The 22,080-nt window shown below is 39.4% G+C and overlaps 8 protein-coding genes across 16 annotated transcripts in view; 5 read left to right on the top strand and 3 right to left on the bottom strand.

Annotated features, from left to right (window-relative positions):
* Nucleotides 1-563: 563 nt before the first annotated feature.
* LOC6572648 (transmembrane protein 179) lies at nt 564-2,131 on the bottom strand. Its single transcript, XM_001998718.4, has 5 exons — nt 2,114-2,131; nt 1,659-1,846; nt 1,445-1,588; nt 1,137-1,380; nt 564-1,062 (listed from the first exon to the last, which is right to left on the bottom strand). Exons 2-5 carry the CDS (start codon nt 1,766-1,768, stop codon nt 859-861), a joined length of 702 nt encoding a protein of 233 aa, XP_001998754.1. The 5' UTR covers nt 1,769-1,846; nt 2,114-2,131; the 3' UTR covers nt 564-858.
* Nucleotides 2,132-2,420: 289 nt separating this feature from the next.
* LOC6572649 (uncharacterized protein CG5902) lies at nt 2,421-4,595 on the top strand. 2 transcript variants are annotated; one of them, XM_015166542.3, is made up of 4 exons: nt 2,421-2,525; nt 2,752-2,788; nt 2,845-3,200; nt 3,258-4,595. In XM_015166542.3, exon 4 carries the CDS (start codon nt 3,460-3,462, stop codon nt 4,243-4,245), a length of 786 nt encoding a protein of 261 aa, XP_015022028.1. In that variant the 5' UTR covers nt 2,421-2,525; nt 2,752-2,788; nt 2,845-3,200; nt 3,258-3,459; the 3' UTR covers nt 4,246-4,595. The 2 variants fall into 2 exon arrangements, with proteins under 2 accessions (XP_015022028.1, XP_001998755.1); XM_001998719.4 differs by lacking the exon at nt 2,752-2,788 and having other exon boundaries at nt 2,428-2,525.
* A 370-nt stretch (nt 4,596-4,965) lies between these two features.
* Nucleotides 4,966-8,745, bottom strand: LOC6572650 (protein UBASH3A homolog). Of its 3 annotated transcripts, XM_032729079.2 has the most exons (8): nt 8,630-8,745; nt 8,275-8,515; nt 8,020-8,215; nt 7,696-7,797; nt 7,270-7,439; nt 6,876-7,203; nt 5,937-6,818; nt 4,966-5,875 (listed from the first exon to the last, which is right to left on the bottom strand). In XM_032729079.2, exons 1-8 carry the CDS (start codon nt 8,743-8,745, stop codon nt 5,637-5,639), a joined length of 2,274 nt encoding a protein of 757 aa, XP_032584970.1. In that variant the 3' UTR covers nt 4,966-5,636. The 3 variants fall into 3 exon arrangements, with proteins under 3 accessions (XP_032584970.1, XP_001998756.2, XP_015022029.1); XM_001998720.4 differs by lacking the exon at nt 7,696-7,797; XM_015166543.3 differs by lacking the exons at nt 7,270-7,439; nt 7,696-7,797; nt 8,275-8,515; nt 8,630-8,745 and having other exon boundaries at nt 8,020-8,104.
* A 441-nt stretch (nt 8,746-9,186) lies between these two features.
* LOC6572651 (ras-related protein Rab-7a) lies at nt 9,187-11,556 on the top strand. Its single transcript, XM_001998721.4, has 5 exons — nt 9,187-9,302; nt 10,099-10,328; nt 10,401-10,619; nt 10,871-11,008; nt 11,066-11,556. The coding sequence occupies exons 2-5, from the start codon at nt 10,149-10,151 to the stop codon at nt 11,150-11,152; spliced, it is 624 nt and encodes a 207-aa protein (XP_001998757.1). The 5' UTR covers nt 9,187-9,302; nt 10,099-10,148; the 3' UTR covers nt 11,153-11,556.
* Nucleotides 11,557-11,711: 155 nt separating this feature from the next.
* LOC26527447 (ras-related protein Rab-7a) lies at nt 11,712-14,690 on the top strand. Its single transcript, XM_032729085.2, has 4 exons — nt 11,712-12,488; nt 13,841-14,026; nt 14,082-14,300; nt 14,367-14,690. The coding sequence occupies exons 2-4, from the start codon at nt 13,856-13,858 to the stop codon at nt 14,583-14,585; spliced, it is 609 nt and encodes a 202-aa protein (XP_032584976.1). The 5' UTR covers nt 11,712-12,488; nt 13,841-13,855; the 3' UTR covers nt 14,586-14,690.
* A 1,597-nt stretch (nt 14,691-16,287) lies between these two features.
* On the top strand, nt 16,288-18,215 carry LOC6572652 (UPF0692 protein CG33108). Of its 2 annotated transcripts, none has more exons than XM_001998722.4 (4): nt 16,288-16,588; nt 16,647-16,894; nt 17,619-17,715; nt 17,773-18,215. In XM_001998722.4, the coding sequence occupies exons 1-4, from the start codon at nt 16,349-16,351 to the stop codon at nt 17,992-17,994; spliced, it is 807 nt and encodes a 268-aa protein (XP_001998758.1). In that variant the 5' UTR covers nt 16,288-16,348; the 3' UTR covers nt 17,995-18,215. The 2 variants fall into 2 exon arrangements, with proteins under 2 accessions (XP_001998758.1, XP_015022032.1); XM_015166546.3 differs by having other exon boundaries at nt 16,461-16,588; nt 16,651-16,894.
* On the top strand, nt 16,994-17,564 carry LOC26528648 (U6 snRNA-associated Sm-like protein LSm3). Its single transcript, XM_015166547.3, has 2 exons — nt 16,994-17,121; nt 17,174-17,564. The coding sequence occupies exons 1-2, from the start codon at nt 17,101-17,103 to the stop codon at nt 17,462-17,464; spliced, it is 312 nt and encodes a 103-aa protein (XP_015022033.1). The 5' UTR covers nt 16,994-17,100; the 3' UTR covers nt 17,465-17,564.
* Nucleotides 18,216-19,044: 829 nt separating the features above from the next.
* Nucleotides 19,045-22,080, bottom strand: part of LOC6572653 (phosphofurin acidic cluster sorting protein 2) — a 39,697-nt gene continuing 36,661 nt past the window's right edge. For all 5 annotated transcript variants that reach the window (XM_015166550.3, XM_001998723.4, XM_032733427.2 and 2 more), the window contains 5 exons: nt 20,815-21,403; nt 20,247-20,736; nt 19,606-20,182; nt 19,425-19,541; nt 19,045-19,364 (listed from right to left, as the gene is read on the bottom strand). In XM_015166550.3, the coding sequence (XP_015022036.1) occupies nt 19,240-19,364; nt 19,425-19,541; nt 19,606-20,182; nt 20,247-20,736; nt 20,815-21,403 (1,898 nt within the window). In that variant the 3' untranslated portion in view covers nt 19,045-19,239. The remainder of the gene's footprint in view (nt 19,365-19,424; nt 19,542-19,605; nt 20,183-20,246; nt 20,737-20,814; nt 21,404-22,080) is intronic.

Genomic DNA, 22,080 nt, shown 5'->3' with positions numbered 1-22,080 from the left:
TTATATTTGAGTAAAAGCTAGAATGCTTACTTGGGAGAGAGTGCTCCCATTGGTCACTTAAAACTCGGCTGCAACGAACACTACCGACGCTGGGTCAACATTTGAGAGCGAATCAATGTGTGAGTGAAAGTCGCCCTATATAAAGGGCAGTAGCTGCAGCATTTCTTCAGTCGCCCAAGCGCAGTGGGGGTCAGTCGTGCAGTGCAGTAAAGTGAAGTGACGTCAATGAGCGATTAGCTAAGCATTAAAAGCTTAGAGGAAATGATGGGGGGAAATACTTGGAGGGACTACTTGCTACTTTTGCCGGTTGTTACATTTTGCTGTGCTACTTACCTTAGCCAACAGAATTGGCGAAATCTTGATATTTTAATAATTCTTCGCTTCTTTTCTGCTTACACAAGAGACAAAGCAGACACGCACACGCATGCGTACGCACGCACCGAATGACGAATAAGAAAATTCTATCCTATTTCAGTAAGTATTTTTAAATAATATTCAGTCAACTTTTTTGTCCCAAAATGTTTTCAAACGATTTTACTAGAAGTGCAACAATTTAATCCTACTTAAGATTCCAATCAGAAATAATCTTTTATTTATTAAAGAAAATTGTGGTTGGTATATATATATTACTTAAAAACTATAATTTGTAATTACCGATTGTAAGGTAATGCTTAATACATACATATTTTAATATGATAACAATATACACTTAGATAAACTGTACTACATTATGAATGCCTGCTGCCGCGTCTCAATCGTAATAATGAGTACCACAATCAAATGGCATAAAATAATTATTGTACATATCATGAGAAAAACATAGAGAATAACAAATTGTTGACTCGACGAAAATATCAACTATTTATTGTTGTCGGTATCAGACGAAGCACCCGATTGAAGAGGGGGCGTTGAGCGTCCATCGAAATTCTGTTGATTAACCAAGCGTTGACGCTCTAGATACATGGACACCTTTATATTTCGGACCTGATGATTATGTATAAGTTTTAGCAACGCGATGACTCCAATACCCACTGAAATGGCAAAAGCTCCCCAAGCGCCAAACTTTAAAGGAATACAAATCATATTTATTGTATTATTTAGTATAGCCTAACAGGTCCACAATAAATAAAACTCACCTGAGTGGTACCCATTTCAATGTAGAATCCTGATGTATTAATCTTTTCAGTGTCGCCTCTGATAATGTTTTGTCCAGCCGATGTTTCGCACGATGGAAATCGTTCGGTCATTCCATCACACCAGACAATGAAACCCAACGTTATGAAAATTGCGGACAATATGGACATAGCCAGCATCCATATGCCGAGCACAACGTCAATAAATAGGGCAATGAAGGACTCCTCCTCCTTCATTCGAACATATCTGAAATAGGCCACAGAATTTTAGTTTACACAATCAGACACAATGCTGTACTGTCTATGCTCACCGGTAAATTTGTACGACAGAGATGATGAAGAGAAAGACTCCAGTGATTAGGGGAAAATTGCAGAATCCGTCGGAGGCCCAATGAACATCGAACATACCATCCTCCTCTCGCCATTTACCCGTTGTAAAGAGCAAGCAGTGTCCACTAGATTGGCGAATGGTTGCGCATTCACATTATTTATTCTTAGTGAAAAACTGCGTCATTGAATACATACCAAAACTGATTGAGGTTTATTGATAGCGGCAGAACAATGCATAAGGATAATATAAATAGCAGAACGTGTCCAGCTATTTGACTAAGCAAAAGTACATTTGCTAACGCCATTTCTATGCAAAAAATTCGCAAATACTTGCTAGTGTTTATATATTATTGTTTGGTTTACAACAGGGCTGGGGATACACACTGAAAAATAAAACGGTCTTTGTTAGCGCAAAAATATCTAAATATTAAATACTAAAAATACCACTAGCAATACAATTGACAAATGTTTATAAATGGTTACTAAATTGTTAATTCTTATTTTGTGAGGCCTATGACGCATAAAATTGATTGAGTTTTTCTTAAATAAAGTTTATTAAATATAAATAAATTTTTGTGAAGTTTTTTTCAACTCCAATAATTTAAAAAATAAAAGTAATTAATAGACTATGCTAGTAGTTACTTACTGACCCTAATTAATAATTATTTTATTTGTTATATTTTTAAGTTTAAGTGAATCACAATCATCTGTAGCTGACTACTGTTTCTGCAAGTATGGAAATGTGTTTATATGCTACAATTTGCTGTCATTTTTAGTACCAATGTGATTTCACTTGCTGGAAGTTATTTAATGTGTGCAATATAAATACGCATATAACGATAGGAAACAAATTTTAACGAGCATTATAAAAATGTTTGTTACTGTTGCTACAAAATCGTTTTTAATTTATTTACACACGGATTGTTGAAAACTTTGCATATTGTTAGTATTTTTTTTTTTTTTAATTCCTTTTTGGGTCAGCTTCGGGCATTGGGCAACACTGTTCCTAAAATCGTAAAAAATTGTTAAATTTGTTTACATTAAATTGGATCTCCGCACAAGGTAATTGTAGTTTAAAAATTTTGGAACAAATGCCAACAATTGGTGTAAATTGCTTAAATAAAAGGCTACGGATCTTGTGTAACTATCTGGTCTTCTGAAAGTGCTACGAGTGTGTGGCAAAATGCAAATGAAGTGGGAACAAAGAGCAATTAAAAAGATAGTAAAAATGAAACAAATTGAAAAACAAGGGTTTCACTACTTTCTCTCTCTTCTGTCTTTCAAACAGATAACGCAATGAGATTGCATTAGCCAATTGCGCGAAGGTGAAGATTGCATTCGCGCGTTAAAAATATATAATGAAAATATTTTACACCCACAGAAAAAAAGAAAACGACGGCGCTCACTGACGCACTTTCAATTGAAATAGGGAGGTGAAGCACAAGCAGAAGCAATTCGATGTTTTGTTTATGAGCTATGGCTTTGTAGCATTCAAATCGGCAGCCGAGCAGCAGCAGGGGGCAAGAGCAAATGTCTGGAAGCAATCTGCAGTGGGAACAGGACAAGGAACAGCAACATCAGCAGACACTTCAAGGACAACAACGACAAAAGTGCGGGCAATTAAATGCGAGCATCATCCTGTAGAAGAAAAAAGAACGAGCTGTGTCAGCGTGCGGGTGCAAATAGCTAACGAATAAGAGTTACAAAACTAAGGTGGCCAGTGACTTTATTGCCAAGGTAAGTATGATGCAATCCAAAGTAGGTAATATTTACCCATGCCATAATATATTTCAGCATTAGCTGGATGTGATACGCTTGGCTGGCGTTTGATTTACATGCTAGACAAAAGATCCTTTAGACTTCTTTTCGTTGTTCTCTTGTGTTAATTGAACCTTGATCATCAACGTGCACTGCCATTAACTATAAAAATATATATAGAAAAATAACATAATTGGTAGATTTAAACTTAAACGTAGCAGCAGCAGCAGCAGCTAAAATGTCCAACTCCCACTACAACAACCACCAGCAACACCACAACAACTACCAGCAGCAACAGCCGCAACACTCCAATAGCAATGGGGACGATAGGCATGAGGAGTATCAGCAGCAACAGCCGGTACACTACTCGCAGCACTATATGAATGGTCATGGCATGCGGATAAAGCCACTGGACACCGTCGCAGTACCGGACATGTGTCTCTACTGCTTCGAGGTACTTGACTGTGAGCTCAATAATATTGAGGGCCCAGCTGTTCCGATGTTTAGCAATGATGCCTATCCGTTGTTTGTGACATGGAAAATCGGACGGGACAAGCGATTGCGAGGCTGTATTGGCACCTTTAGCGCCATGGAGCTGCACAATGGACTTCGTGAATATGCACTGACCAGTGCATTTAAGGATTCACGCTTCGCACCCATCTCGCGCGATGAGCTGCCCCGGCTGACGGTGTCTGTTTCCATCTTGCAAAACTTTGAGGAGGCTCAGGGTCATCTCGATTGGCAATTGGGTGTCCATGGTATTCGGATTGAGTTTTTCACCGAGCGCGGCCTAAAGCGCACAGCCACCTACCTACCGCAAGTAGCCACAGAGCAAGGCTGGGATCAACTACAAACCATTGACTCACTATTGCGCAAGGGTGGCTATCGGGCAGTTATTACTCAGGACCTGCGCAAGTCCATCAAGCTGACGCGCTATCGGTCACAGGAGATCCAGATGCACTATAAGGAATATCGCGAGCACTTGGAACGTCGCGGTGTCCAGTTTGGCAAAGTACAATGCTAACAATTAGAAAACCAACCGTCGGGACAATGATCCTGGCTCAGGGCAGGCGTGGTTTTCCTCTTGCTCCTGCTATTATTGGCCATTGAGTTGACCCAAAGCATGGGATTATTTACGAACGGGTTTCCCTACTCTTGAGAAACTATTTCAATAGAAGTTGTCAGTTGCGTCAACTAAGTTCGCCCATATACCTTTTTTACAATATATTCTTAGTCCTCGTTAGGACTGACGTGTCGTCGCATTAAGTGACGTGAATTTTAACTTACTTTTCATTAAAACAAGAAATGCTTAATATGCTAACCAAAATTCAAAGCAATATTTGGTAGTAAATAAAACAGTTCATTCTATAATTAGTTTTTATAAGTTCGTTATTTTCGTCCAATTACTGGACAGTTTTTATTACAAACTCAAAAATAAAAAAAATAAAAATAAATAAACAAAATTTAAAAAAAAAAAAAAAAAACTAAAAAATTATATACATCAAGAAATATATGTATGTATATTGCAAAATACCAATACAAATAATAATTCAATTTAATAGTTCAACAATAATATATTTCATAGTTTTAACAATTACAACAAATTACTGTACTAACTCTATGCGCAATAAATAAAATGTCGGCTTTTTTCTGCAGAGCCGCACAAGTTAAAGCGAACTATTCCTTTGTCCTTTCCAGATTGGTTGAAAGATGGAGATTGCGAATGATTCAAAGTAGTACGAAATATACTTTTTGTCATCTTTATTGCTGTTACATATTCTTGTTCTTTATTATTTCTATAGCATATTTGATATCTATGAGTAATTATAATCTATATGACTATGTCTACATATGTATGTATGTACGTATAAGAACTTGCCTCTGGGGTTTGATCTATTTTCAGATATAGTTTTCGTATTGGCTATATCAACGGTAAAGCTAAGGGAATGCATTATTGATTGCGCCATCAGGTCAAGCTAAAGTAAGTGTAAAGCAGCGAAGGAATGCTAATTGTAAGGCTAAATGGGCTCGCTATAAATATATATATTGTTAACAATTATTGTAAGCAGTGAGTATTACTTTTCATCATTTTATAAAACGTATGAAAAAACTATGTTATTTGGCTGAATTTCAGCACTTGCAGCAAAGTTTCTGTACTGCATATATGTGTATGCACAAGCATAAATATTTAGCTATATGTTGTAAGCATGGGTGTTTCAATTTGAATTGCGTCAAAAACGCATGGCAGTAGTATTATAGTCATCAGTGGTTATATCGCATACATGTAAATAATGTTGCAAGCGTTGTGGCTGCCAATTGAGAAACTTAACAAATTACGTATGTTGTGATGTGCGGTGCGATGTGATTTGCTGTTCAGTCTCAATGCATGCATAGAAACTGCTCCAAGCACGGGCACTAGGTGGCCGATAGAGCACTCCACTCAAATCGTGGGTTTTTCGAGTGTGTTACAGGCAGGCAATCGGGCTCGACCAATTTCCAAACACCATCCACCTGTTCAACTGTGACCAGGCTGCAGTAGGGTATTTTGTGGATAACCTGGCGCAGCTCGTTGGTATTGCGAGCTGCACCGCCAGTCAGTTGGCGCGAGCAAGTGTCCAGCGTGGTGGCATGTGCGACAATAAGAATATTGCCAGCTGTAAGAATTACAATAACTATTTAATTGTCCTGTGAATGAGGATCTTTATAGATACTCACTGGTCCGCTCAAGCAGCTGCAGCAGCACTTCATGATTACGCATATAAAACTGTTCCGTTGATTCCTTTAACTGAGATGCCAAATCTGTGGCCTGCTGCACAGGCTCGTAGTTCAAGTCAATATCGTACTTGGAATCAATGAGCTCTTTGCTGCTTAACCAATCGGGCACACCATTAGGATACCACGCCATCCACTCAAACAGTCCAGGCTCCAGCTTAATTTTGTGTTTACCACTCAATTCAAGGCCCTCCAAAGCACTCGTACATGTTTGCACGCATCGGTATGAGGGTGAGCAGTACACATGATCGATTTGCACGTTTGCATCCAGTAGAGCCTCACCGGTTAGACGCGCTTGGTAGACGCCCACATTTGTCAATGGGGAGTCGTTTTGCCAGCCTTCGGGGCTGTTGCGACGATGCGGCAATACCTTTGGCATATTAAGATCTTTGCGCATATAATTGCCGAATTCATCAAAGCAATACGGTATCCAGGTACCAAATGTGAAATCCACTCGTTCGCCATGCCTCATAATATATACCTTCCGATTCTTGCTGGGCCCAACATCCAATGCGTTTGGCTGCAAGTGCGGGTGTGAATGGTCCGAGTGCACGCTGAGTGTATCGTCCGGTCGAGGTGACTGCTCTGCTAGTGGCTCCACCATAATCTCATCAATGTTCTTAGATATTGAGTTGGAAGACAGATTCGCCGTAATCTCAATAGTAGGCGTGTGTTGATTATGTTGAAGAGAGAGATTGTGACTGTTTAGGAGCTGCACCGACGGCAATTCCAGGCAGGGCTGCAAGGTCTGGCGCAAGTATTTTTCAACGCTCTGCTCTGACTCCTCAAAAGAAGAGCCCTCTATAATCTCCGGATGCTGTGCGACTAAAAATAAATTTTAATGACAGAATGAAAGTTTGGAAGAGCTTTGTTTCAACTTACTTTGTTGTAAGTCTCGTTGCCGCTCCTCGGGCTCTATGGATATACTCCGTCCGTCAACAATGTCAATATCTTCGGCAGAGTTAAGCGACGATGCAACACTCTTTGAAAGCTGAACCACTCGATGCAGTGTCCAGGCATCCGATTCAGCGGTGCGCTCCGTGTAATTAACTGGCAAATGACCAGTACTGCCTGTTAGCCAAGATATTCCCTCTGCCCAGCCGTCGCTCGAACTATCAATGCCTTCGCTGTTTAAGTAGATATAGTCGCCAATGCGCAGCTCCAGCTCGTCCGTTTCATGTGGATTATGGGGATAAACTACTTTCATCACCTACAATTTGTAAGAATCAATTAAATTTTCATTGTCCAGTGGATGCGAACAGTGCGTTGTGCTAACTTGTTTGGTGGCCAGTCTTGGGTCGCGGGAATACAAACGCAGCTCCCAATTGGATGCACAGCTGGCATCGAGGGTTTCCACAAGTGATTTCAGTGCATTGAATTGTGACTGCGGAAACTGATAGGCGAGCGTCAGGTGCAGGCTCTTTACGTGTGGCTCGAGTGAAATGGCTACGGGTAACAAAGTGTGTTAGACCAATTTCTAAGTCCAAACGCTACGTAATAGTCTCTACAACTATATATTGATAAGGGCGTAATTAGTATGTGTATTTAAGTGCAAATTTTCCCCAAGATAATCTGCGCGTAAAAATAGCCATTTAGTGAGCAAGAGTGAAGAACGTAATTTCAAATACTAAGCATGCGAGTGTAAAATTGAACAAGGAACTAATTGGAGAGGGTTTACTCTAGCTAAATTAATGGCGCTTACATCGACTGCTGCGCGGAATGCAGCGGGTGCCCGAGGAAACTGCTCCACACCAAGGAAAGCAGGCGACAATGGCGTCCAGCTGTTCGTAAGTGTCGCTTATAACTGTGCTCCGTTACCAATATTGTTGTCCATCGCAAACGGTTAGTGTGTGTGTGCAGGCAAAGAGATAGGAAGAGAACGAAACCGTAAGCCACGCCAAAACAGAATTTAACCGAACCGAAGGCATCGGCAACAAACAGATAACCAGTTAAATAGTGCAAAACCATAATAAAAGAAACAATGCAACTGCAACCAAACAAGATGTACAATGGGGCCCCAGCATACTTGAGTTGGACACCTCCTTAACATATTGTAAAGCAAGACGTTTCAAGTAGTTGGCATCATCCTCGGCCACAAAGAAACCCATGAAGTTCTGGCTCATATATGGCTCCAATTTAATTGGGCGATCCAGCAAAGCACCAGTCATATCTACGACTTGCTTAAGTGCCTTCGATAGCTGAAGCGAGCATTCGTCGGGAGCCTGGTAATAATAAATAGGGGTTTTTTAATGGATTTATTTATAATTTATCTGATGCTCACCTTAAAGAATGATACTAGCGTTATGTGCGGCACATAGTTGTGTGCCCCATTCCAGCCACACATTTGACGTGATTTTGCCCAGAACTCCTCCAGCTGCTGCAAAAATGGTCCAGTTGGGCACGCATATATGATATACTCGCGTGGTGAGCATTCATCCAATGTCGCATCATTGACATGGGCCAGAAGCCAATCAGATGCTATCTGTACGCCTCTATTGCCGGTAGAGGCTAGGGCCTTTTCACTGTTGGGGAGTTGGGGTAAGGTAAAAAAATCAATAAATATCGGTGTGACGATTTCAGTTTTTTAGCGTCTACTTTTAAACAAATAGAAGATAAATCATTACGCTGATACCTACGCTCTATGCTTTGGGAACCCCATTTGCAGCAACGTCTGGAGCGGAGTCAAATGTGGCTTCATGGCTTGGCAGATACGAGTTGGTGTTTGGTTCTTGCGTGGCGGTAATGTTGCCATGTTTACTTTTATTGTGATATCTTAAAAGAATACCCACTCCACACACTCAATTTGTTGAGAAATACACTTTGTGTTTTATTTATTGTTCTGGCTAAAATTGTTACAATCTATTTTGTTTTTCGTTATGGCAGTGTGACCAATGGCAAGTATAATTTTAATATGTGTAAAGTTAGAGCTGGTAGTGTTGTTGATATTCATATGCCTGCAATAGTTTGCTTTAATCATCGGATTGTATGATTTGGATTATAATTTTCGAAATGAGATGGAATTAATATAATAAATTTAGAATCAACAAATATCACATGTTAAAAGTGAAAAATTACAAATACAAAGATTTGTAATCGAAATGAGAATGCTTCTGCAATCGAAAATCAATTTCTTAAAATGTTAATTTGAAGCGCTCTGTTAACAGAATTGTAGCTCATCGGATATCGGATAGTCGCGATATCGATTAATTAGTTCATATTGACCAAAATTCGTAGAAAACAAAAAAAAATTAACTGCGTAGTTCAGTAGAAATAAATTGCGTTTAAACAATAATAATACGTTCTAATAAAGTAAGTCGATCTAAATGTGCTTGTCATATATTGTAAAGTAAGAAATCCAACGCTACTTGACACAAAAACTCATTGAAAAATAGTGTTACGCAGCAGCAACGGTGTGGAAAATGCCAGTGGAGCTCAAACAGAGAAAAACATACATACATACGTACATATAAATGCTCATGTTATTGTAGTAGTGCGCAAAAACAAGTCATTTGTGGGTCCAACACGGGACGGGTGGAAGATATGATGGCAATTTTTTCAGTTTTGCACCATTTTGTTTGTAGAAGTGTTTATTGTAATTGTTTTCAATGTTATTCAGCATCCTTGCATTGATAAATATGGGCGTTTTCCTTCAACTATTTATTGTTTATCATGTTTTTACAGCCTGCATAACTTGCTTTTGCGAGTGTACATTGTGAATTTTGGTTCACTTAAATACACCACATCTTCTTTGTTGTCATCATCACTTTCTCCGCTACGCATACCTCCTATCATTCGTAATTTATTTTATTATCGCTTCCATGCGGGCTTCCGCACACCCCTCCTCTACTTCCGTGTACTCCGTTCAACGGTCAGTCATTGTTCAGTGTTCATGAGTCATTTGCGTAGTGTAAAATCAGAATTTATCATTTAATCATCGACATACCCATGTTCATGCCCATGCCAATGCTCCCATTAGAACTCAATTTCGGCTTGTGTTGCCGTGCTGGTAATCCGAGGCGTTCGAGATAAGCGTGTAATTAGATTAAGTCAAATAAGTTAAAAGTATATTTTTAACTAACAGATCGATATATATTGTCTATTTCAGGCAACAGCAGCAGTGAGAATATTTAAAAGCTAATAGGAAAAAACATCGACATGGCCACCAGAAAGAAATCTTTGTTGAAAGTTATCATACTAGGCGACAGCAGCGTTGGAAAGACGTCGCTCATGAATCAATATGTAAACAAACGATTCTCTAATCAGTATAAGGCAACGATCGGAGCGGACTTTTGTACGAAAGAGGTTGTTGTTAACGACCGAGTAGTTACAATGCAGGTGAGCAAATAGCCATAATTATAATTTTGTTTATATATAAATGGTATGCTGAATGCTTGGTCTACTTTCTAGATTTGGGATACGGCCGGCCAGGAACGCTTCCAATCACTTGGCGTGGCCTTCTACCGCGGTGCGGATTGTTGTGTCCTTGTCTATGATGTGACGGCGCCCAACTCATTCAAGAATCTGGACTCGTGGCGAGATGAATTTTTAATACAGGCCAGTCCACGGGATCCAGAGCATTTTCCCTTTGTCGTACTGGGCAATAAAGTGGATTTAGATAATCGCCAAGTGAGTATACAAATAATTTGATAAAGATTATATCTGAGGAAATCATTTAGCATTATATATAGTTAATGGCCGACGCACGCTCAAAACCGCATATTGTGTTGCTCAGTATTTATACATCAGATTTGCAAAAGCTAATTATTATATATTGCAATCGAATACAACTATTTTGTTTATATGAAAAGACTTCTTAAGAGGTTTATATAGGTCAGAATCTATTTGTTTATTTATGCAAACTTGTTTGATTGTTTCAGGTATCTACGCGCCGTGCGCAGCAGTGGTGCCAATCGAAAAACGATATACCCTATTATGAGACGTCAGCAAAGGAGGGAATCAATGTTGAGATGGCGTTTCAAACCATAGCTAAGAATGCTCTGGAACAGGAGGCGGAGGTATGTTTTGATCCACGCTTGAATCAATAGCCAAGTTATATCTCTCGTTATTTTCAGGCTGAACTTATAAACGATTTCCCCGATCAACTACGCTTGAACTCTGAAAACAATCGTCCAAGCAACGCTGACAATTGTCAATGCTAATATTACTATATGTTATGATGAGCTGCAGCAAAAGAATACAACGCAACGTGCATAATTACACAATCTACATTATAAATAATATACATAACAGAAAATGAGTATGAAAAGCTAATATGATGAACAACAGCAAGGTTATAAGTTTAAGTAAAACAATTTGAGCATAGGTATAATAATATGATAGAATGCTAAATTGTGTGTTTACCAATCATTTAAATAACTTTTACATATTGTGCATGCCCTCCTAGTACTATTTTGTCATTAGTAAAATTATAGCACGCAACCGATGCTGCCGTTGCAGGAAACAAACATCAGAATCACCAATAACAAATTATCCTCGAACACAAAAAAAAAAAATTCTTGTGATTGTAAATTTAATAAAACAAAAATATACATTTTTATTGTAATTAATTTTATAAACTATTCAGAACATTCGATCCGATCGGCACTTTATTGGCTCAGTTCAGCTCCGCTATCAAAATTAATAAGTTTGAGCAAAAAATTTAAGAAATTCATTTCGTAAGGCCTAGAGTATTATAAATTGCTTCTGTTTGGTAATACATACACAACTTTCGTGTATACTATATATTATGTAATTTTCATATACTTTTTATTTAACATCTCCATGCCTTTGGTTTAATTTGTATAATAAACAATGCTAAAATCTACAAACATGCAATGCTTTGAGTAAACATTGGATTGCTCTAAACTCATTTTGTGTTGGAGAATGAATGAATGTAGAGCAACATTTAATGTTTATAGGCACTTTTTATAGGGGTAAAGTTTTTCTTATACTATAGTTATATAGTTCGTTCACATGCCAAGAGGTTTTGAGCTTCGCTTTCAGATTGTATATTTATTTACTTGCTGAAGTAAATAAATTGAAAGCTAAATATATTTATTCTGGCAATGAAAAACTAATATCTTTATCTTAAATCAAAATGCAGATATCGATAAATAATACGTTGTGTCCTCAGTATTCATGTACCGAAGTCCGAGTTTAGTTTTAAAGAAGGCTCCAAATTTAATGCATCTTAATCAGATTGATTTTATAATTAAAAAGCTAAATCTTTCCAAGATCCGACTTATTAATTATTTAATATTAAGTACTTTACTCAGCAGTGTTCAATTTAGTAAGACTGAAGGGTATGCACATTCACTGCACCTACGCTCGACCACGAAGCTTTGGATTCCTGATAATGTTTTATATTTCTGCAGTGGGAAAGCTCGTACCTTCAAAGGTAAGGTAAGGTAAGGCAAAATCTTTATCGATTAGTGATTGCTGAGCAGTTATTGTAAGTTCATTGCAGCAAAGCTACTGGTGGAATAAAAACATCGGGTGAGAATTTATTATATTTGAAATGAAAAGTTATCATACAAGTGCTTTAAATTTATGTTGCAATTGTAAATATTTATATATGCAGCAATTTTGGTCAGCTATCATCAGTTTAGCATTCCAGTTATATATTTATATAGCTTTTAAGTTGATTTCTTGTGCACTTCAAATTTCATGTCTGTTTATTCAGCAAATTCCATATAGTATTGAGTGAGTAACAGAGCTCGCAAATGAGAGTTGATCGTTTTTTCGTTTATGCTCTGCTTCGCATCATAACCGAAAAAATTGTGCAGACACGACTAGCTCTGAGCGACACTCTTGGTTTTCTTTAGAATCTGTCTCGGTCAGACGCAATGCAATGACTCATTCGTGTGACGCTCTCACATGAGTGTCGTGTAAACAGTAATACGGTTTTCGCTCACACAAAGATTCTCTGCAAAAAACAGTTTGACTAAAAAACTCAACAGAAATTGTCTTTGCCTTCGTGTGCATGTAAATACATGCATACATACATACAAATGAACGCAACAATCGCGCGTGGTTACCCATACAAACGCAACTGACAGTTTGCTTCATTTAACTCAAGCAAACGATCAGTGTTTGACTTGAGCGAAACGAAAACAGAAATAACTGTCTCCCTCAGAGCGCGAGCGAGCTAAGCCAGACGCGACAAAAACAGTTTCTGTCTGAGTGTTTTTGATTGTGTCAGTGAAAGACACTTATTTGCAGACAACGAAAAAGTATTAACAGTTATTTGCGAGCTATGGTGAATAATGATCATGTACGTAACAGCTTTTCTGTAATATTTGCCCCATTTTTGATTTTTAGATTTCCATTCTGTCCCACACGGCACACAGAAAAAAAGATAAATATACTTTTTAATTGATATGAAGAAGAGCGGATATTCCTTTCAAATACTGCCGTAATAATCGAAAATGTTCAGGAGCATAAGTTGTCATGGTATTATTGCTCAGTTGAGGCATATCTGCTCGTGAAGAAATGTTCGAAATTGTAAGAATGAACTAGCATTCCCTTTTATGAATGCTACAGGAACCTAATGAAAAGAAAAAGAAAGGATTATTTAAGGAAGTTGCGGATACGCACCGTTCTTACAATATCCATGTTTAGGATTAATTAAAAAAATATTTCTTTGGGTGTACGATCAGAATCTATGAATTCCCATTTTCAACAGTCATGATAATAATCCATATTTTAGTTCGTTATATATACGCAATTTTCATATGTATGTATGCATATATACAAAAAAATGTTCCTTATACAACTAATATTAACAATTAAGATACATATTTAATTAATATAATTTCCATTCATTTATTCTGGCAATCAATTTAAAGTCAGTAAACAAAATCATGCCAGATCGCATTCATAAAATCGTCGTTCTGGGGGATAGCTGCGTTGGAAAAACAACTTTGATTCAGAGTTATGCCAATGAACGATATACAAGCAGTTGCCAAGCGACGATTGGAGTGGATCTTGTTATGAAAAATGTTAATTTGAATGGTCGTATTATCTCAGTGCAGGTAAGCGAAAACTCGAAGTTTTATGCTTTTCATAAGTTTCACAGTTTGCTTCAAGATTTGGGACACGGCTGGCATGGAGCGGTTTCAGTCAATCGCCGCAAACATGTATCGCGACTCGGATTGCTGCGTGCTCGTCTACGATGTGACTTCGCCAGACTCATTTACAAATTTAGATATGTGGCATACTGATTTCCTAAAAAGTATCAGTCCAATAGACACTACGCGTTTTCCCTTTGTCATGATTGGGAATAAAGCTGATCTTAATGATTATAATGTTCGTCTCAGAGATAAATAATTAATAATTGAAGTAATTATAAATTGTATATTAATTCATGTCAAGGTATCAGCTGAGGAAGTCCGCCAATGGTGTAAGCTGAACAACAATATACCTCATTTCGAGATCTCAGCAAAAGATAGCCGACACGTGGAAGACGCTTTCAGAATAGCTTCTAAATTGGCTATGGACTATGCACAGGAAAGGGGGCTAAGCGAAGCAGATTTTCCTACAACTCTAGAAATGGATGGACTAAATCAAAAAAAGAAATGCTGTTGTATTTAGATTAGTAATATTTAGAAGTTTAAACTAATTTTAAAAATAAATGTACCTTTTTTCTAAATGCTGGTAAAAAGTCTGAGCGAAAAGAGAAATTTTACGCAATTTTAAAGAAGTCAGGCTTTTTAATTCCTGTTCAATTTCACCCTTCCACAAACTCTAGGGATCAGGTTGATTAGACAGCTGTCCAGCGAATCTTTCAAACTAGGAATCATTTAAATTAGATGCATTTCACTTTTAAACAAGTAAGAAAGATCTAGTAGAAATTGCTCGACTACGAGATCCCCTGAACCCCCTCTCTAATATTTGAAATACGTCTTTTAAAAATATGTGGGTGAGGGAGTGGATATAAAGGTTGGAGACAATTTTAACAAAAACCGAAATTGTATAAAATGCATATAAGTACACATTTAAAATTTGGAGACTCTAGCTTTAAAGATGTAGGAGATATAATTTTAAAACTGATTTTCAATAAGGTTTTTTATCGATAAGAAATAACGGGATGAATTATCGATTTTTGGTGATAAGCTCGATATCCGCGCTGTATATACGGACATTAAAAAAAAAAAGTGAAGTCTCCAGCTCTAATATCTTCTGAAATCGACGCATTCAAACATACAGACAGACGGGCGGACGTACGGACAGACAGACAGACGGACAATCGACTCAGCTCGTCGCCCTGATCAAGAATTTATATACTTTATGGGGTCTGCCACGCCTCCTTCTGCCTGTTACATACCTTTTAACAAAACCATTATACCCTGATTTCCAATTTTCAATGGGTTGATATTAAAAATATGACAATGGGCGTAACGAAAGGTATCAATCTTCAAGGGAGATAATTGCAAAGTAAATAACTTGAAAAGGTAATGATATGAGTTTCCACGAATTTTGTTCTTGCTGAGTAATCAATACCAATGCCAATCACAGTACATGTAATTTAATAGTCCATCAATGAATAAATAAGTTAATAAATAATTTGTATCCCAAATCAGTGGAATATCTAGTATCATTTACAGCGCTAAAAGCAATGAACTTTCATTAAATAAAAATAAGTAAGTAACCAGAATATTTGAAGACTCATCTGTAGAAATTTGAGCCACGGCAAACGCGGATGATAGAAAATAAACTTTCATCGTACATTCATTACCCTCGACTGAATGCATTGCATTCCTGATAAACTTTTTTTTTGTACAACGCCATAAAAGCTGAGCAGTTATAGGAAGCGAATAGAAGCTAAACTATTGAACTAAGCGTGCGATCAAATGAAAAGCTTTTTCATATCGTATATACACACTTTAACGCTCTTGTGCTTCGCTTTATCTCCACCAAGCAATCTACAAAGAATATGCATTTGCAAAAAAAAAAATTAACCAAGGAAATCCCTGCCCTTCAACGGGATTATATATTAAACAGTTTCAATTTCGGCTTTTCTTAATAAATTTTAGTGCTCTAAAGCATAGATCGCCAATATCTGATTAACGTTGTATTTTTTAAGCTCTGGTTAGGAAAACAACTGAAAAACGCTCTCGTTTTTTTCTTTCTTTTTTTTCAGTAAAAGACAGTTATTTGCAGTCTTCGAGGTGCAGTCAAGGGTTATTGACTGCTCTGTATATTCAAACACGAAGCGCTTGACATTTGGTTTTTAGACAAGTTGGCAGATCATTTTTTAAGAACAGTGCTGCCAGTCGCCTGAAATCAGCTGTTAATTTGTTATTGTAAGTTTCTTAACTCCGCGCAGTAGTCTCGTCGCTAAATTTTAGCTCAAAATGTCTGAATCCGCGTCTGTTCCACCTCTGCCGCCGCCCCCACCACCTTTACAAGCTACCTTGAGCAGTTTCCGTACAGCTTTAGAAAAAGATAAAGTTCCTGCACCGCGATTAACCAACGATGAGTGCAGCTGGGCATTGAACTACCCTGAACTACAGAAGGGCTGTTTTCTTAGTCGAGTCTGTCAGTACGCACAGCCCAAGAGATGCCAATATACTCCCATCGACAGCATCCTACAAGTTAGCAATCCCGATATGCACAATGTGTAGATTCTTTTCTTAACTGTGCAATTGGCAGATAGGACCCACCTGTGGATTGACAGCGCTAAGTATGTTGCTTAATGGACAGCCAACGGCTGCAGAATTGCTTGCAGATGCCAGTGCGCAAAAATACACAATAAATGGCGAAATGTTCAGTGCGCAATATTTATACGAATTGGTGCAGAAGCATGTAAGCAATCCATTGACATGCCATTTTCATGAAGGCTTTTTAGATTGTGACCAGATCAAGCAGCAACTATGCTCTGGAGCGTGTTTACTGGTTCCGTATCCTTTTCAAAAAATATTTTCTCTAGCAATTGGTTCAGTATGTTTATGGGCAGCACTGGTAGCGCGTGTGGTGCTACTCAGAATATACTAACTTTCGGTATTATTTAGTACATAAAAAGGAAACAAGAAAACGATTTACGTTTTTCCACGATATTTTTATAATTTACTAATTTATTGTGAACCTATTGATTTTAATTGTTTAAATGGCAACTGAAGAGGAACAGGTACCTAAGTACAGCAACTAAAGCATTAGCGGGCTAACTTGTATACTTGCAGCTCAGCCAGGTAATTTTGCCGGTCAAAGAGCCGCTAGACCTAATTCGCCTCAGCTTGGATGAGAAAGTGTACGTAAAAATGCGTAATGAGCGGGAATTGAGAGGACGATTACACGCGTTCGACCAGCACTTGAATATGGTCCTAGGCGATGCTGAGGAAACAGTAACCACCGTTGAAATCGATGAAGAAACGTACGAAGAGGTGTACAAGACCACAAAACGCACCATTCCCATGCTATTTGTGCGAGGGGACGGCGTTATACTGGTCTCGCCTCCTATGCGAGTGGGGTAGATGATGAGTGGGAGTGGAAGGGATAGATGCTGCATTTTTCAAATTGTATTAATATTGCTTGAAATAAAGTGCTACCGATTATGTGTATCAATTAAGAGAATTTGTACGAAACTTTGGTTAACCTTAATTCTAGACATAAATCTTGAATATTCAGCTATGATGCCGATGTCAATCATGCGCCTTGCCAGAGATCTGGCCATCGCGCTCACTGGGCACTTATTGTGGGCTATTTGATTGATGACCTGGATAAGGTGAGATATTATTGAATTAAATTAAATATGCAAATTAATAATGTTTACCTTTTACAGTTCTACGTGGTGGCACGCCATGGCAAGACACGAAACTTGGCTGTTTGGTCTTTGGCGGCCTTAAGCGAAAGCAATGCCAATCTTGTGGAATTTGCGCAGCCCAAGGGCCACGAAGACCTCACATTTCTCCTGCCACCTGGCGGCATTGACGGTGACCAAGGCCTTAGGAAACGTTCCATTGTGGTCACCAATCTGCCATATCAAGTGGTTCAAGTGCGTTGATGCTGCAATTGCAATGATCCCGCGTCTTTGACAAATAAAACTGTTTTCGATCTGTCTTTAAATTTTATATATATGTATATATATATATATATATATATATATATTTAATAATACAATTATAAATTACACATCTTAAACTTGAATTAATTTTACGTTATTTCGCACTCATTCGCAACGCTTTCGACATTCATATTAAATTGATCAACGTTCGCACCCCATTAGTACATTGTTTTTGAAACAGATTCATTACATATCTTTTCTATATAGTGTACGCATATAATTGCTTACATATATTAACTTGTACAATCTTTGCATCGGCTGTTCGCACTATGAATTTTTGAAAAATCACAACAATAAGAGTAGTACATATGCTAGAATATGCTGATTAGATAGGTATATATATATAAAGGTATATATATATATATATATATATATAAGTATTGTATAAGTAGATATTTAGTTGCACATACAGATAATGTCTGAATTTAGATAGTATATAGACGACGGGTTGGTTAAATATGCATTCACATTGCTAAGCAGTTGTAGTTAGAGTATGCTGAATATCATTTATATATTTACGATAGTTTTGTTTTCTTTAGTTTAGTTTGGATAATGCCAGAGTATATATACTACAATCCGCTGTTGCTGTGTTAAGAGCAGAGAGTGCTTGAGATCATGTGGCCTAGTCTAGAGCCCTTCTTCTGGCAATGCTCCTGACTCTTGTTTAGCACCTGTTTAGATTAAAGAACAAGCTTATCTAAAAACTGTTTGCAAACGAAACCACTTGGTCAACTGTTCAATAGACCTGGTTAACAAACTTGATTTGAGAAATTGATTTCTTGCAACTGCAACTACATAGATAAGGTTTACTTGTACAGGATATTTGATACGTGTTAATTTGATCAAGTGTTAAACGTTTGGATTCTATAATTTCTGTATTATGTATTATAATTCTTTAGTTATTGAATATTGATGTGTGATGCTTGTGTCATAAGTCGAGAGGTTTTTGATAAATTCACAAAGTTTGCGTTTTGTAGACTTAAAAGAACATTAGAAGCTATACGTAGTTTATTAACTAAAAATTTACAAATATTAACTATAAAATAAATTATCATTCTTCTTAGTAAATAATATTAATTGCCGTCCATCCGTACGGCTCCCTTGCTCTCTGTATGTTTGCATGTGTCTGTTCGCGTTCGAGCGAGTCTGCATGAGAATGGGCATTGGGTATTTGTTTGACTAGGTTTATTCTGCACACGACATGGGCGTACAGCCGATAAGGGCAATGGGAAAGTTCTTTACATGAGTCTGCCACTGTGACGATAACTGGAAGAATTTGACGCCAGTCCACTCGGTGCCGTCAATATAAACTGTGAGAAACAAAATCATTATAAACATTATAAGTCTCATTAGCGAAAGGCAACACTTACCACGCAGCGGCACGGGATGTGACTGCTTCGGTGAGCATATTAGACGTGCGACACCCTCGACGCACTGCTCCTTCTCGAGATCACGCTCCTTGTCCTTTTTCTTGCCCAATCGCATAACTGTAGATTGAATAATTGTTGAGTGTATTAGAAATTAATATGGTTTATCTTTTGGGCCACTTACTTTGCTTCTGCTTCTTCTCCTTGGTGGCGAAACTAACAGTCAGTCCATTGGACATATCACCCATTTGCTGTGCATTCTGCGGCAGGCGCCACACCTGCAGACTCCTAAACGTACTTTTAATGCTACTCTTTCCGCCGCCCGCATCACTGCCGCGCGACATGCCGCTCTTTGACTCCTTGGCATGCACCTCGCCATGCCGCACCATCGGCCAAAAGTCCACTTGCAGCTCGACGGCTTCCGGTGCGGACAGCGCTCCACTCAAAGTCTGTGATTGCGAGGGCGTTATCAGCGCCTCATTGGCACCTCGCTCGCGATGCGTCATGCCCGACGCTGGCGGCGTCTGCAGCGGTGGTGATATGCGCCCCATGCCCTGGCCCCCTTGCTGTGGCTGCTGCGACTGCGGCGGCGAGCCCGATATACCGCCGTGCATACTCGTGTTGCTCTGATTACCAATGGGTATGGGGTTGCTAGAAGCGTTCGTGGAGTTGCCGCTACCGCCGCTGCCAGTCATATTGGACGTGACGTTCTCCTCCAAGTCCAGCGAAGCCTGCGTATCCAGGTAGCCAATACGTACGTCCTGCAGCCAAAACGAAAATGTTTAAATGTGGATGAAACACTTGAATTATCCTCGTTGTACTTACGCTGACAAAGGGCACAAAGATTTGACACGAGTCCTCGTCCTTATAGTTGACCATGGCCTCCGCAATCGGAATCTGTGTGCACGGCCCCGCCGCATGCAGATAGCGTTGTATACGCTGCACCAGCTCCGCTATGTCCGACTTGGCCACGGAGCCCGCATCAGCCAGATTGGCCGTCAGCGCTGTGGCATTGACTGTGGTCACCGCACTGACTGCGGCCGCTGTGGCTGCCGCACGCTCGCACAGCTGCGCCCAGTTCTCGGAACCGAACATCGCGGCGTAAGCCTGATCCATTTGGCTCAGATGACGAGCCACGCTGCCGTTGCTGCTGCCGCCGCCAATGGGCACCAGATAGAACCGTAAGTGATTCAGCCAGTCGGGTGGACGTACGCCCAGCAGTTCAACGTAATGCCGCAGTGTCGCGCCCTGCAGCCAGTCGCCGCCAATCAGCAGCACCTTTACTGTGTGCGGTGGCTTGGCGTTCGAGTTGCAACTGGTTGGATTAGGTGGAAGAGAGAGAGAGAGATGTTAAATGGTTGCAGCTCAAAACTATTAACGGATGTTCACTTACTACTTTTGGATCTTGGCCATAAGCGCCTGGAGCACAGCCTTGACCTCGGCCGTGTTCTGTGGCACAAATGCCGGCTTAAAGGAATTGGCAAACAATGTGACGAGCTTAGCCAGCAGCGTGCTGCCGCCCAGAGCCTCGGGCGGACTAATGATGGTCACCACCTCGGGTATGACATTATCATCGCCGGCAAACACGCGGCTCAGCTGATCCAGCAACAGTTTGCGCGGCTCCACATTTGTGGGCGACAGGCAAGCCTCCAGTGCGGAGCGCGGCTCGGCGCTCAGGCTGAGAGTGTGCTTCCGCTTGACCACCGCATTGCTGTTGTTCCCAATGCTCGCGTTACTGGCACTACCCAGAGCCATCGTATTGCTTGATGTGCGAAAGAGCCGCGAACGCTTCTCCGTCTGTGCCTGCGCCGGGCTGATGCTGTTCATGTTGCCCGTGACGGAGCTGACTGGTGTCAGCTGCTGATACTGTTGCTGGCGCATGTAATCCTTGTCCCTGGGTGGACTGTTCTGGGGATCAGAGTTCTGGCCATCGGTGTAGCCGGCATTGCCCTCGTTGCCGGAACTATCGTTGCCAGCGCGATCTGTGTAGGAAGTAAAGAAAAGTTGAATTAAAGTTAGATTGAAATCGATATTCGATTCGCAGGCCAGATAGGGGGAATTGAGGATTTATTGCGCTAGGTAAGGTGCACTAAAACTCGATTTATCAAAAAAGAAAAGCTATTACTATGCATGCAGGCTGTAACTGGGAATGTCAACAGACGTTCCCACCCACTCCCCTCCGATCCACCCCTGCACAGCGGACTATCGGGATATACATATGAAGTTCATTCCAAGGTGCTCTAGTGCGTATGTGACGACGTTAAATTGGTAAATAAATAATAAATGCGGCGTTCGTAAATATACACAGGTATGACTTTTTACTACCCCTAGCCCAAGGCGTACGTATTTGTGCTATCACATGTACATAAGTGTATATGTATGTATGTGCATACATAAAGTGTATGCTGGTTAAACACCTTTGGACTGTATATTTATTTTTACTTGTATAGCGTGCTCCACTTGAGTATTCTTAGCAATGTCGCAATTAATCTCAATTGGGGGACAAGACTCGACATGCAATGAAAAGGCTAAAAGAGAGGTGGCAAATGGCCAGTAGCATAGACGATGTGATTAAGGGTGCGTTTAATGTATTTTTAGTGTGTTTATTAATTGAAAACAACAAAAAAACAAAAACAAAAGCATTTTTTGCTAAAAATAA

This window comes from Drosophila mojavensis, unplaced genomic scaffold, assembly GCF_018153725.1.
Source record: "Drosophila mojavensis isolate 15081-1352.22 unplaced genomic scaffold, ASM1815372v1 contig_16, whole genome shotgun sequence".
In the NCBI taxonomy this organism is placed as follows: Eukaryota; Metazoa; Arthropoda; class Insecta; order Diptera; family Drosophilidae; genus Drosophila; species Drosophila mojavensis.
The sequence above is the reverse complement of the archived record's forward strand: the minus strand, read 5'-3'. Positions and strand labels throughout refer to the sequence as shown.